The 15,082-nt window shown below is 37.9% G+C and overlaps 1 protein-coding gene and 1 pseudogene across 2 annotated transcripts in view; both read right to left on the bottom strand.

Annotated features, from left to right (window-relative positions):
- The window catches only part of MYZA (myocardial zonula adherens protein), a 94,511-nt gene that overhangs the window by 12,066 nt on the left and 67,363 nt on the right, over positions 1 to 15,082 (bottom strand). For both annotated transcript variants that reach the window (XM_011754685.3, XM_071066788.1), the window contains exon 11: positions 11,736 to 11,819. In XM_011754685.3, coding sequence (XP_011752987.1) covers positions 11,736 to 11,819 — 84 coding nt within the window. The remainder of the gene's footprint in view (positions 1 to 11,735; positions 11,820 to 15,082) is intronic.
- LOC112428767 (U7 small nuclear RNA) lies at positions 4,727 to 4,783 on the bottom strand (annotated as a pseudogene).

Raw genomic sequence — 15,082 nt, forward strand, 5'->3', positions numbered from 1 at the left:
CCTATAGGTAGGGGGCCTAAAAGACAAGGTTAGCAAATATGCCGCAACTGATACACAGTGAATAGTGGACAAGTGACCCCAAATCCTTTGTTCTATTTCATGGGAACTCTGTGTGTGCATGACAGATACCCATAGAAATCGAAATAAAAAATGTATACCCATGAGTATATAATGCAATCAGTAGAAAAATTATTGTATATCTACTATATATCAGGCAGTGAAATTAGCTGAGGGAAGAGTTAGAAGTTAAAGAAATATGGCATGATTTGCAACCCTTGAGGAGCTTGGTCTTGCGGGGATACAGATAACTCAGCAGCAAATAAGAGAACAATGTGCTAAGTAACATTATAGGGGGACCCAAAGAATATTAAGAGGGAACTCAGAGGGGACATCTGACTCAAAATGGGGACAAGGGTGGAGTTTCTGGAGTTAGGCAAGAGAAAGAGAGTAAGAAAAAGCAAAGGAGATGAGTATTCCAGAACTGTGGAAACACACAGGGTTGACAAAAGGCACCTTATTGCATTACACAGGTGTGCAGAAGTTAGTTACGAAAGGCTACGTATGCCATTACAAGAAGTTAGAAACCAATCTTACAATCGCAAAGTCAGCACCAGAATTTCTTTTAATCACCTGGCTCCCAAGCGAAAGTTGGATTGGAGGAAAATAAGACTAAAGGCAGCAGAAAGGCCACTGCAACTATTCAGCTAAAGAGTGGGGGTTGCATTTGCAGTAGAAAGGAGTATGCACTCAACAAACTGATCCTGCTGCAAGTCACAGCTATACATTCTGAATAACAGATTAAAAACAACTAATGAGGTCTCTAGAGAAGTCAACAAAGACCGGCAAGTTTTGGAGATGAGGTGAAACTTGAAGCACGTGGCAAGTAGTCCTCCGTATTCTCTGTGTTTTATTATTTTTCTTTTTGCTGGCAGCTTTGCCCTGAGAGCAGCATAGTCATGGTGGTGGCAGTACAGATATAGTAAAATATTAACAGAAAGATCATCTTTCTGGTGGAAGAAACCAGGAGAAGGATGCCAGGGCTACTAACAGTAGGGGAGAAGGCAAAAGAGAAGAGTCAGAGTAGGGGGAAAACACTAAACTCTTGTATATAGACTCAGCTCAAGTCACTGGTAGACGACTGAACCATGCATGTCTGAAGAAAAATGAAAGAAGTCTGCAGCTAATGTTTAAAGAACTGAACTGAGATCTGCCATCACCATCACAGACAAGCAGGATGTAGTTGGGTCTGGCTAAATTCATTGCCTTTTACAACAAAAACCCAACAAAGCACTCACAATGTCCAGCTTATGATCCAAAATTATGTGACATATAAAGAGTCAGGAAAATATTACCCATTCCTAAGGGAAAAGAGAATCAACAGACACCAATCCTGATATAACTCCGATGTTGGAATTTTCAGACAAAGACTTTAATGCAGTCATCATAACAATGATCAGCGAGACAAAGAAAAATATGCTAACGATTAATGAAGTAGTAAAAAAAATCAGTAGAAAATATAAAAAAAAAGAACTAAATGAAAATTTTAGAACAGGAAAGTATAATACCTGAATTTTTTTTTTAAGTCACCAGATTGACTTAAGACTGAAGATGATAAAGGAAAAAGTCAGTAAACTTCAAGATACATTAATAGAAATTACCCAATTGAAAGTAGATAAATAAAAGACTGAAAACAATAAATGGAGCACTGTGGAACTGTGAAGCAATTTGAAAAGCCTAACGTATGGATTTTTTAATCAAAGAAAAAGAGAGGAAAATTAAAGCAGAAAAATCACTGTACAACATAATAGCTGAAAACTCCCCACATTCAGTGAAAGACAGAAATTTACAAATTCAAGAAGCTCAGTAAACCCCCAAACAGGATAAATTCAAAGAGAAACACATCACAGTCAAACTTCTGAAAACCACAAATGAAGAAAAATCTTGAAAGCAACCTGTTACATACAGGGGCATCATCATTTGAATTACTACAGATATCTCATTAAAAACCATGGAAACCAGAAACAATGAGTACCAAGAGAAATAAACTGGCAACTTAGAGCTCTATATCTCTCAATAATGAAGGCAAAATAAAGACCTGCCTTTCAGAGAAGAAAAACTCAGAGAATGTTTTACCACCTGGCCTGCACTACACAAAATTCTAAATAAAAGGTCTTCAGGCTGAAGAGAGATGACGTCAGAGAGAAAAATCAGACCTTCAGAAATAGAGTATATATGAAAGAATCTAGTTTCTCTTAATTTCTTTAAAGTGCATATGATCGTTAAAGCAAAAATAATAATGTATCATGGTTTTATAATGTATGTAGATACAATACATATAAAAATTATAGCCACAGGCACAGCAGTAAATGAACCTATATCATTGCAAGATTTCTACATTTTACAAGAAATGGTACAATATTATCTCTAGGTGGACAGTGAACAGCTAATGATGTATACTGCAATACCCAGAGTAACCACCAACATATTAGAGAAAAGGGATATAGCAAAAATGCCAATGGATAAATTAAAATGTTATTTTTAAAAAACTGAAATAATCCAAAAGGCAAAAAGGAAGAACAAAACAAACAAGCAAGCAAAATAAGCAAAACAAACCAGAAGCAACAAACAGAAAACAAATAATGAAATGTAGATCTAAATCCAATCATATCAATATAATTAAATATTAGTAAACTACATACTCCAATTAAACGGCAAAGACTATAAAATGTATTAAAAAGCAAGTCCCAACTATTGTGTATAAGAGATGTACTTTAAATACAGAGATACAAATCAGTTGAAAATAAATGACTGGAATAATATATATCATGTAAACAGTAAATATAACAGGGTAAAAACTTGATATCAGTTAAAATAGATATCAAGACAAAGAGTATTAACAAAGGTAGGGACCAACATTTCATATTGTAAAGATCAATTCATCATCAAGACATAACAAAAATGTATATCTACCTAGTAACAGAGTTTCAAAATACATAAAGTAAAAACTAACAAAGAAAGAAAGAGAGTGTAAAAAACCATGGTAAGGGATTATAACACCTTTCTCTCGGCAATTATCCAAAATCCAAGAAAAATGTCAGTTATCTAAACAATATTATCAACCACCTAAACCCGATTGATATTTGTAGAACATACACAACAGCAAAATATATATTTTTTCACAAAAATTTAATTGAAAATATATGCTGGGCCATAAAATAAGTCCCAATAAATTAAAAGTTAAAACCATACAAGCTGTGTTCTCTGACTATAACAGTATTCAATTAGAAATAAAAATAAGATATCAACAAAAATTTCAACTATTTGGAAATCAAATAACCTGCTTCTAAATACTCCATAAATCAAAGAAAAATCTCAAGGGAAATTAGGAAATACTTCAAACTGAATGATAATAAAATTACAGTATATCAAAGCTCATGGGATGCAGGTGAAGCAGAGATTAGAAGAACATTTATAGCTTTAAAGGTTTATATTAAAAAAGAAGAAAGGTCTAAAATCAATGACCTAAGTTCTACCTCAAGAAGCTAGAAAAAGAAAAGCAAAGTAATCCCAAAATAATTAGAAGGCAGTAAGTAATGAACATCAGGGCAAAAGTCAATAAAATAGAAAGCAGACACGCAATGGAGAAAATCACCAAAGCCAAAAGCTATTTTAATTATTTTTAAAAATCAACAAAAATTGATAACCCACTATTTGGTCAAAGAAGAGAAAGAGAAAGAGAGACAGAGACATAGAGTGCGTAAGATAGGGAGATCAAGAGGGTACAAATAATCAATATCAGAAATTAAAGAGACATTAAAAGTAAAGAACTGGGCATCTGTGTAGAAAAAAAAAGGAGTATTAATACCTTTACTTCACACAAAACCCAAAGATCAACTTAAAATGGATCATCTAAATAAAAAAGTAAAAACTATAAAATTCTTAGGGGAAACCACAGGAGAAAATATTTGTGACCTTGTAGTAGGAGAATATTTCTTAGGACAGAAAACACACAAATCATAACAGAAATAAATGGTTAATTTAAAACCAAAAATAAAAAATCTCTTCAACAGGGCCTGGCATGGTGCCTCATGCCTATAATCCCAGCACTTTGGGAGCCCGAGGTGGGCAGATCACTTGAGCTCAGGAATTTGAGACCAGCCCAGGCAACATGGTGAAACCCATCTCTATTATAAGTACAAAAATTAGCCAAGCGTCGTGGTGGCATGCACTTGTAGTCTCAGCTACTCAGGAGGCTGAGAGGTAGGAGGATAGCTTAAGCCCAGGAGGTCGAGGCTGCATTGAGCCAAGACTGCACCACTGTACTCCAGCTTGGGTGACTGCACAAGACCCCATTGCAAAAAAATATGTATATATGTATCTTCAGCTATCATTAAGAAAACAAAAAAGCAAGTCACGGGATGGGAAAAAATGTTCATAGTACATATATCTGACAAAGGACTCGAATCCAGAATATATAAAGAACTCTTCCAACTCAATAGTAAAAAAACTAAAAGCTCAATAAAATAATGAACTAAAGATTGGAACAAACACTTCGAAAGATGAAACTTACAAATGGCAAAAAGCATACGAAAAGATTCTCAAAAAGAAGAAAAGAGGCTCAGCATCACCAGTTGACAAGGAACTGCACATGAAAACCACAATGAGACAGCACTCTATATCCCCTAGCACGGCTCAGTTTATTTTCTTTTGTTTTTATTTTTATTTTGGGGGCTTTCAAAGCCAGAAAACCTGCTAGACAAATTCTAAAAAAGCTACAAAACTGAATGGCTACATTTAAAAGGTTGGCAATACTAGGTCTGGGTTAGGATATGGAGACACTGGTACACTAAAACTGTAGGAAATTAAACTACTACAACCCGTTTGAAAAACTGACGGTCTCTCAGAAAGTTAAACTTATGCCTCCTCTTACAACCCAGCTATTCCACTACCAGGAATTTACCCAAGAGGAATTGAAACTATGTTCACATAATGAGTTGTACTGTAATGCTCACTTCTGCTTTAGTCACAATAGCCCTGAGCTAGAAACAACTCAAAAGTATTTTGTCAGGTGAATGAATAAACTGTGATATATTCATACAACGGAATACCACTCTGCAACAAAAGGGAATGCATACAACTTAGATGCGTCTCAAATCATTATGCTGAGTGAAAGAAGCTCGACACTGAAGAGTGCATGCTATAGGATTCCATTTCTAGAAATGGAAATCATACAGTGGATTCCCACTAAGTGGGAATCTATAGTGACCAAAAGTGATAAAAAGTGACTCGCCACCTCCAAAAAAAAAAGATCAGGAATTGCCTAGGGATGAATGGAAAGCTGGGTTGCAAAGTGAAAGAGAGAATCTTTGGTGGGGTGATAGAAATGCTCTATATCTTGATGGCAGTGGTTATTTCACGGGTATACACACTGTCAAAACTCAGTGAATTATACGCTTAAACAGAAACAATTATTTATGTAAGTTAATAAATAACGGAAACTTATTTATGTAAGTTAATAAATAACTAAGTTGACAAGGTAAAAATAAAAGATGATGAAAGCCTGAACATGGGCAATAAGAGGAGAGTTAGAGAGTGTGGGGCAGATTTAAGAAATACTTTTAAAAATTAAATTAACGGACTTGATACAATAAAACAAGACTATCTGCTTCTTAGTCTTGCAGAATATGACTACAGTGGAACGACAAAGAATAGCCTCAGACTGTTGCCTGGACTGTGCTACAGAAAAGATTGCTTCTGGGACTGAGAAGCAAATTGCATGGTTTTCCTGCTTTCAAACACTACCCCCTTGTGTTTGTATGTGTAACGAATACCAGCCCGATGCTTGGGAGGCGCATGTGCCCTCTGCGAAGGGAGAAAATGTGTAGCACTTCTGAACATTTTTTGGAAATTATGTTACGAATGTTTGGCAGTCACCTCCCCCACCATTTCCCTCAGGCCCAGGGGTGTGGGCAGCTGGGGGGCTGTAGCACATACACAGAATGTGTGTTCCATAAGATGCATGTGGGGAGCCTGGTGCCTGGTGCTGCCACTCCAACATTACACACAAAAATTAATAATAGTTCCAAGAATGCACAACAGACACACTGAGAGGCTCAGGTGTTACACAGCACACATTAAATGCAGGATGGACAAAACCAAGACATTTGACTCCTTTCCTCTGACTTTTGAATTGAGCTGTAAGTGTAGGATTTCCAACAGAGAAAAGTGTAACGAAATCTGTTCAGAGTTTCAAAAAGCTTATGAAGATAAATGCTTGCAATGTTATTTTAAGAACATTTTCTCTATTGGAAATGGAGAATATTTCTTCTTCTCTAGAAGTTGAGCTAATAAAAAAATTGTTTGGAAAAAAAGAGAAAGAAAAAAGAATGGGCATATTTTTGTTATCAGGAAGATTTTCTTTTTCACCTTTAGTTTAGAATCAGAGGGCGCATGTGCAGGTTGGTGACAAAGGTATATTGCGGGATGCTGAGGTTTGGGGTATGACCGAGCCCATCACCCAGGTAATAAGCATAGCACCTGGTAAGTAGTTTTTCAGACCGTTTCCCCCTCCCTCTCTCCCGCTTCTAGTAATCCCCAGTGTTTATTGTTCCCATGTTTATGTCTACCAAACACCGCATGTTCTCACTTATCAGCGGGATCAAGAAGATTTTAAATTGGTTGATGAAAATGTAGTCTGACAGGGCCAGGCTAGAGCAAGCTTTTAGGAGCCTGCTGTGTCATTTGGGTTTGGGGCAGAGGGAGGAGGGAGTTCCAAATCTAATGAGTTTAAACACAGGTAAGCACAAATGATGAATCCAGGGACTAAAATGATCCATATTCTCTGTTTTAAAAGAAAAGAAGAAAGGTTCTAGAGTGTCAGCCATGACCTAGAAAAGGGCCTGTCCTTTTCTCTGAGACCAAGATGAGGTAGAGGGTCCTCCCTTCACTGTTTGTCCAGGAGCCTAATGTGATTTCAACATTTCAACAAAGTTTTCAAACATTAAAAATGGTAATAATCTCAGAGTTGATCTTAGCCTTTTCCCTTTTTTAAAGATGAAGTACCTGAGCCCAGACTGTTGGTGGCATGATTTGCCCAAGGTCATGCACAGATAATGGCAGAATGTGAGTCAGAACCAAAGTCTCCAAAAGGCTGAGTAATTAAGAAAGAATTAACATTTGTACTGTGCCAAGCACAATTCTAAGTGTTTTGTATATATTATTTAATCATAAAAAATTTCTTTCAAGTGGGAGTGATTATCCCCATTTCACAAACGCTGAAACTGATGCTCAGAGGGGTAGAATTACCCGCCCAGAGTCACTCTGCTTGTAAGCAGAGGTGTCAGGGTAAAAACACAAAGCCCTTAGATATAACTGCAGAGTTATGTAATACTAATGGTGCACTAGTAAATTTTTGAAAATAAAATCCCTAGGTTAAAAAGCTCTGATTGTGACATATGTCAATTTCTGTGATGTAAAGACCTCCTCCATAGCTAATTTCAAGTGACCAACATGACATCCCCGAATGGAGACCTGAGAAGCGATGCATGCCTTCCACTTTCATTAACCGGTATGAAGCAGCTCCAGCACAGCGCTGGATATGCCGTGCAGTCCTGAACCCGTAGCTCAAGAAGGAGAACAGCTAAAATATTCTTGGGGAACAGCTAGGAACTGGACTGAGGACATGTGTAAGAACTAAGGCTCTTCAGTCTGAAACTAAGGGTTGCTTCTTTAAAACCAACAGCATTGTGGCTAAGAGAAGCACAGGCATGATCAATAAATCCCCAAATACTGCCGGGGCATGGAGCCAGAACAAATAATAGGAGCAATGACATCATACAAGACCATCAGCTTATGACACTCAAACTCTAAGACTTGATATGAATCCCAAACACCTATGAATTCAACAAACACTGGGGCCAACTGCTAAAAGAAGCTGCAATATTGCCAGCCTATAAGACTCACGTCCAGCCTCACCTTCCCGGGATGCACCTTTCAGGTTGCTGCAGACAAAGGACTTCTGGGCCCTATGGCCTGCTAGTAGGACCTGGCCTGTCCAATCCCTGCTCTTCTTCACCTAAAGGTGAAATTCTCTTTTTTAAATTATCACACAGCTGAGTTTGATGCCAGTCTCCAACTTTGAGGATGAGCAAAAGAGAAAGAGTGATTCATTATGGGACATAGCTATCAATCTAAAATATTTATCAATGATAATGAAAGAGACCCTGGGACCCAGGCAATTAAAGAAACAGTAACACATACAGCATTTGCCATGAGCCAGGTACTTTTCTAATCACTTAAGTATTAACACATTTAATCGTCATAACAACTCTATGGAGAGGAAGCCATTTCACAGAGAGTTCCTATTTATCAATAAGCCAACTGAGGCATAGGACAGTTAATTAACTTGCTCAATATCACATCACTACTAAGTGGCAGAGCTGAGATTTGTACTCAGGTAGTATGAGTATGGAGTCTGCAATTGTGCCCTTAACAAACGTAGCTACTTATTAATAAGAAGGGGAGTTACCAGATTTATCTACCAAAACTTTTGTGGTTTCTTTTAGGAGGTATTAATTAGATATCTATTTAAAAGTTTTCTGTGTTATGTTAGAAAGAATAACAAAAGAACATGTAAGTTAGGTCACCCCAGGACTTCAGGGCCTGGAGAAGGACTGCTCAGCATCCGTACCGTAGAGCAATCAGGTGGAGAGTTGAGCAGCAACGTGTCAGCATTAGCGATCATTCACAATTAGCAAGGAACAGCGTCAGCAGAGTGTGTGTAAATTATCAACTAGTCTGAGAGTCAAAGAGGAAAACCAAGTATTTGAATGTCACCTCTGATCTCCTAGGAGAGGAGATCTCTACATGGCCCAGCTATGTATGATGAAATATTGATAAAGAATACATGTATTTTTAATAGTGCTAAAGACAGTGATAAGGAGTCCTGAGTTTGAGTCACGTTGGAAGAAGCCACTGAGAGTCCTGTGACCCAACCAAGAACCTATGTAACCCACATCCTCTAATCTTAGCAATTTGGAGAAGGCATCCTTTCTCTTTTGGATCTCAAAGATGATGGCACCTGTCTGGAAGGTGTCAAAATGATGTTACCCTCAGAAAATATTGAAAGAAGTAAAACAATGGCCTCAGGAAACTTTAAAAAAAAAAAAAAAAACAAGAACAGAAACAATGACAAAATAAATTAAAACCCATGATATTTAGTATTCTAGAATAGGTTTAAGTCTAAATGTATTATTAAATCCTGTCATTATGTAACGTATTTTGTATATATTGTCTGCTGTAAAGGTGGATGTCTGAAGTGGCCAAAAGCAATTAGCCATACTGAATTTGTATTAGAATTTAAATAGTTTCAGGGAATTTAATCAACCAAATTGATAATCATTATTGATATGCTCAAAAAAACTGGTTTTCAAAGTCTTGCTTATCAGATAGACATAGCTGACACTGCCACCCACCCCCCCAACATCCTCTGGGCATTCCTGTTTCCTAACAGGCCACTGGTGATTCTTCATGTGGGGGCTTCCTTTGACCACCAGAGTCCAACTGGCTCTGCCGAGGGCAGGCCGGAACTACCACAACCCTCTGGAGTGGGCCTCAGCCAATGACTGATGGGAGTTAGTGGATAAATGCCCCAGCTTTCTGGTCTTCTAGTAAGGAAAGCTCAGGGTCACTTCCACACCATCTCCCAGAGATCCCCAGCAGGAATGAGCCTCAGCTGTCCCTAGGGAGACCTCCTTAATATGGCACCGCTATTGGCTCTCTTCCCTTCCCTGTCTCATTTCCCCATTCCCCTAGTGGGGCTTCCTGAGATCACCTCCCAGATAAACTATCTGGACTCCACATTTCAAGGTCTGGAGCAACCCAAACTAAGGTAAGAGATGAGTTTAATACACTGAGCATGAACAAACATAGCGATTTCTAAGACTACTCCCCATGTGCAATATTCCCTTGGATATTTAAGAATCTACCAGTAGGAGAGCTTGCTTTAGCAGCACAGCCAGAGGTGGGCGTGGGGGACAGTCTTGGGGGACCTTCTGCCTCTCCTGTCAGCACGTCTTTCCTCTCTCCTGTGACTGCTCCCTCTTTGGACACATGGGCTTACATGGGCTTCCACTAGGGCACTCATTTTCTGACTCTTACTGGGGAAGGTGTGCTTCCTCCCACAGGGAGCTGCAATTTCAGGAAGGAATCTCAGAAACAGAAATGTTCATTCACAAGGCTGGCGCTGAGCCAATGACTGTGGAGGGGAAGACAGGAGTGGAAATGGGGAAAACACCCATTTACTCAGCTTCAAAAGACAGAGACTCTTGGGCTTTGAATCTGGTACCAGGCCCCTGTGGGCCACGAGGGACTTCTGGTTATGACTGCTGTAAGGCAACCCTTCAAAAACAGAGTAAATGAAGGCCCAGCTCACTACCCACTCAAACATGGTGGTTCAGAGCTCAGGCTCTGGATCCGGGCTTACCCATCTCTATTGTAACTTTGGGCAGACTTCCTAATGTCCCCAAACCTCAGTTTCACTATCTATAAAAGGGGGAAAATATCATCTAACTCAGAGGGCATCCCTTTTAATAAAGAGAGAACGACAATAATACTTTTAAAATTATTGAGTGCTTAGTACATGCCAGGCACCTTCTATACATTCTCATTTCACCGTCACCCACACGTAGCACAGTTATGATCCCTCCTTTATAATGATAAGAAACTTCCCCCAAATCACCCAGCTGATAAGAAGCAGATCCAGGGTTCACACTTGGGTAAGCTGGATTCCACTCTTAACTTCTGTGTTATACAGAACATATCCAAAGTAACTAACAGTGTCCAACACACACCCAGGCTTAATCGAAGTTCTCTCTTTCTCTTTTTTCTTACTTCATCATTGTCTGCCGGGCTCTCTCACTGGGGAAGGACTATAACAAGGAACACAGACAAGGACAGGTGCTTGGCAAACCAGCTTTTCACGAAGTCTCAAAAGGCAAAGGCTCAATGCCAAGCTCTTAATAAAGAACCTTTAGAGCAAATAGATTTTGACTTCTCCTTCTATTAATACCTAACCTTGTAAGGTTCTTCCAACCCCATAATTTTCTTCTCTGGAACCTTTACAAAATCCCCAAATGACTTTCAAAAAGCCAGAAAGTCAAGAATACTAAGCATCTGAAAGTTTCAGGTAAAATTAAGTCCCCTCTAAAACATCTTCACTCGATGTGATAGGAGAGCACTGCATTTAGGAGTCTTTTAGCCTGGCTCTGACATTTATTAAGCTGGGCAACCTTCAGCAAAACCACCTGTCATCTCTGTACCTCTGTTTTCTCATTTATCAATACAGAGATAATAATCTTAGTCTTGCCTTTCTGAAAGTTGCAGAGAGAATCATGTGAGGAATGTACATGAACATATCTCACAAATTATAAAGCACTGGACAAATGTAGGGAATTATCAGTGCTAATCAACAGCTTATCAGGCTCGCTAGGATGATTCTTTAATAAGAAAAAGTAGAACTAAAAAGCAGAAGTGAGCAGCAACTGGAATGAGGAGAGTCTGACGGTAAAGGAAAAACAGCTGTCAGAACCTCATTTTCGAGGCTGGCACTTAACCCTCAATCAATTTTACAAGGCCGGGAAATAGCCATATTTTTAATTAAGTGTTGGTGGTAGGCTTAGCAACATAAAATTTAATGGTAGGGAAGACATCAACTTGCAAGAAACACAGATTCTTACCTCTCCTTCTAAGAAAGATATCTTTTCTAAAAGCTGCAGTATTAAGAGCTGTTTCTGTTGCAACTTTTTCTTTAATGATTCAATCTAGAAAGAAAGGGATGGAAAATTGTTAACCAAAAATATATAATTGTACAAGTACAAGTTTATCAACTGGAATAGATGCCTTTAGTTTTCATTTATTCTTATTTTTATTTCTATTTTTCCTCATTTCCAGTGGGGCTGGATGGTTTTCATTGAAACAGCCTCCGTGCTGATTCTCTGTGTTTCACGGAACAGTATTAACACGAGACGTTCCATGACAGGGGGGTTTTGTGAACAGGCGAAGTTGGGGCAGCAGACATGATTCTGGAGTCACAGCTAATTAGCTTTGATTAATCCAACATCTCCACACTGATTTTACTGTGTAACCCTTTAAAACATCCAGTCGATCTTCCAGAGAATGTGCTTTGGGAAATATAGATACAACTCTCCAAAAAATGATTATTCAGCTTGAATTTATAGGGCAGCCTGCATTTCAAACATTTGGCTGTGTTATTTAATACATTCATATTTGTTCAACCAAGTGTCAAAAGTTGGTTTGAAAAAAGGATCATTAGAAGTCTCATTAAAAGTGTTGAAATTCAGAGGACCGAAGACTCATGTGGCCTGGAGTAAGCAAGAAAGGCTTCCTAAGAAGACCCATCTTTGTTTTTATAATATATTGTATCTTAGATCACTCTTTGCTTTCCAATCATGTCTCCCTAGAAAAACCGTAGCTTCCCTGAAGGCAGGAACCAGAGTACTCTGTACCAGGCCATGTTATGCATAATAATGGGAACAGTATGTAGGGTCATTAATAACACATTAACTTTCCAAAACTCTTGCATATTAAATTTTTGTGCTCACAGAATAATTTTTAAAAAGCACTCTCAGGCCAAGCACAGTAGTTCATTCCTATGATCCCAGCACTTTGGGAGGCCAAGAGAGGAGGATTGATTGAGCCTCGGCGTTTGAGACCAGCCTGGGCAACATAGTAAGACCCTGTCTCTACAAAATATCAAAAAATTAGCTGGGTGTGGTGGTGTGTCCCTGTAGTCCCAGCTGCTTGGGAGGCTGAGGTGGGAGGATTGCTTGAGCCCAAGAGGTCAAGGTGGAAGTCAGCTATGATGGTGCCACTGTACCCTAGCCTGGGTGACAAAGTGAGACCCTGTATCAAAACAAAACAAATTTTAAAATCCTTCTCAGTGCAAAATGACAATATTCCTATGGAAGTGAATCTAGCAGTATCTAGAAAAAGTACATATGCATTAACCCTTTGACTCAGTAATTCCATTTTTAGGAATAGATCCCAAAGATACACCAGCCAAAATATGAAATGATATGAACAAAGGATTTTTGTTATTTTAGGAAACACAAAACAGAACTCCATCAATAAGTGACTGGTTATATAAACCATGGTATGATGGAGGTCTATGTAACCTTCCAAAAAATGCAGATCTCGGAAACACTGAAGAAGTGTATTTCAAGGTAGACAGTATACTCGCTTTGATGTAAAACAGGCGGGGACACATGAATGCATATTTATTTGCAAAAGAAACACGGCAAAAACAAAATAAACCCTAATTATTAATAAACAGTTACCAATAGGGAAAGGGAAGAACTTAGGTGAAGGAGAAAGAATAAGTTATTACATAGGTTTATGTAATAAACATAAGCCTAGTTACATAAGTTTAACTTTGAAAGCATTATTTTATAGATTCAAAAAATACAATGAAGCCAAAAAGAAAAAAGTGAACCCTAAAATCTGAGAACAAACTGAATTGAAGAAATGATGTGTATCACAAATTGGTAAGAAGTATTAATTCAAGTGTTGTTAGAATACAGTAATTTGACTCAATATTCTTAGTGGATTATCAAAGATAAATAGAGCTGCAAAGCAATCTCTCATTCACTGGAAGACTGTTAGTAGTAACACTGAAGTTATTTTGAAACCATTTGATATATATTGTAGTATCATCATGTTTGGGACCAAGATTTTTACTGTAAGAGAAAGCAATACAAGTATGAAATCAAAGAAGTAAACAAAGTTTTGTTCAACTTAAAATGACAATATCAGTACGAATTCATTTTTTATTTTCTTTTGTAAAATACGTATCCCTATTCTATCTACTGAGAAAATTTGGAAACAATAAGAACATAACATGTCCAGATTGTGGTCTCTAAATAGCATTCGCCACTGAAAAAACACAGGACATCTTGGTGGAATGGCTCATTTCAGGGGACAAAAAATAAACTAGATGAACCTGAGATACCCTGTTACGCCTGAAAACAAGGACATGAGGTGTCTACCGTTGGGCCAAGGATGGAACATTCTGAACATCAAAAATAATAATGAGTGTAATTGAGTAAAACACATGAAATATACAGATATCAAAGAACATAAGTATTATATTTCTTTAAAAAAAAAAACAGTAACAGCTCACTGAACTCCAATGGATGTAAAAAAGGCATCAACTCCTTACTTGGAAAGCAGTTTGGAGGAAAAAATAAAGCATCTATCTTGCCTTCTTTGTTTAAAATGCATTTTGAGACTCTAAAAAGCCCTAGTTTATGAGGAAAAGTTTTACTTGACAGAATAATTCCAGTTAATCAATAGCCAAGGAACGACAGAATTAGAAAATCACAATTTTGCAATTTCTATGAAATAATGGCTTTAAGCATTCATCATCAGTAGATTAAACAGTGATGGTGAAAGCTGATGAAGAAACATTCAACCATGTTTTGGGTTGTCACCTCTTGGCTCCATTATCAGCCTTGGCATCACCCAAGGTGGAACCACCAGACATTCTACACCCCAGAAGTGATATACGATGAAACACACACATCACCCATGAAGTGTTCTTGCCTTTCCGAAAAGTTGAAACTTGATCTAATCAAGCTTCTAGAGCTAATAAGAACACAAAAAGTTGTATCCAGAATGTGAACATTTTTACAAGACAACTGACTCAGTCCTTAAGTAGGAATAAAACTAGTTGGGAGAGATGGGGGCAGCAATGCTCTAGCTTAAGAGACTTTAGAAACATAACTAAATATAAACACAATGTATGCTGATTGGAACAAAGCATCAGAAAAAAAGACACTTCGGAAAATGTTATTGCAGGTTGGTATTAAATAACAGCAAGGAATTATTAATTTCGTTAGGTGTGATGATGGTGTTATAATTATGTAAGAAAAAGTCCATATGTTCAGAGATGCATGGTGAAGTGTATAGGAAACACATGCAGAATGTCTGGGATTTGCTTTAAAATACTGCACAAGAGGGGAAAAAAGAGGAAGGAGTAGATAAAGCAAGTATGGCCAAATCTTGC

Source organism: Macaca nemestrina, chromosome 7 (genome assembly GCF_043159975.1).
Source record: "Macaca nemestrina isolate mMacNem1 chromosome 7, mMacNem.hap1, whole genome shotgun sequence".
NCBI classification, from domain to species: Eukaryota; Metazoa; Chordata; class Mammalia; order Primates; family Cercopithecidae; genus Macaca; species Macaca nemestrina.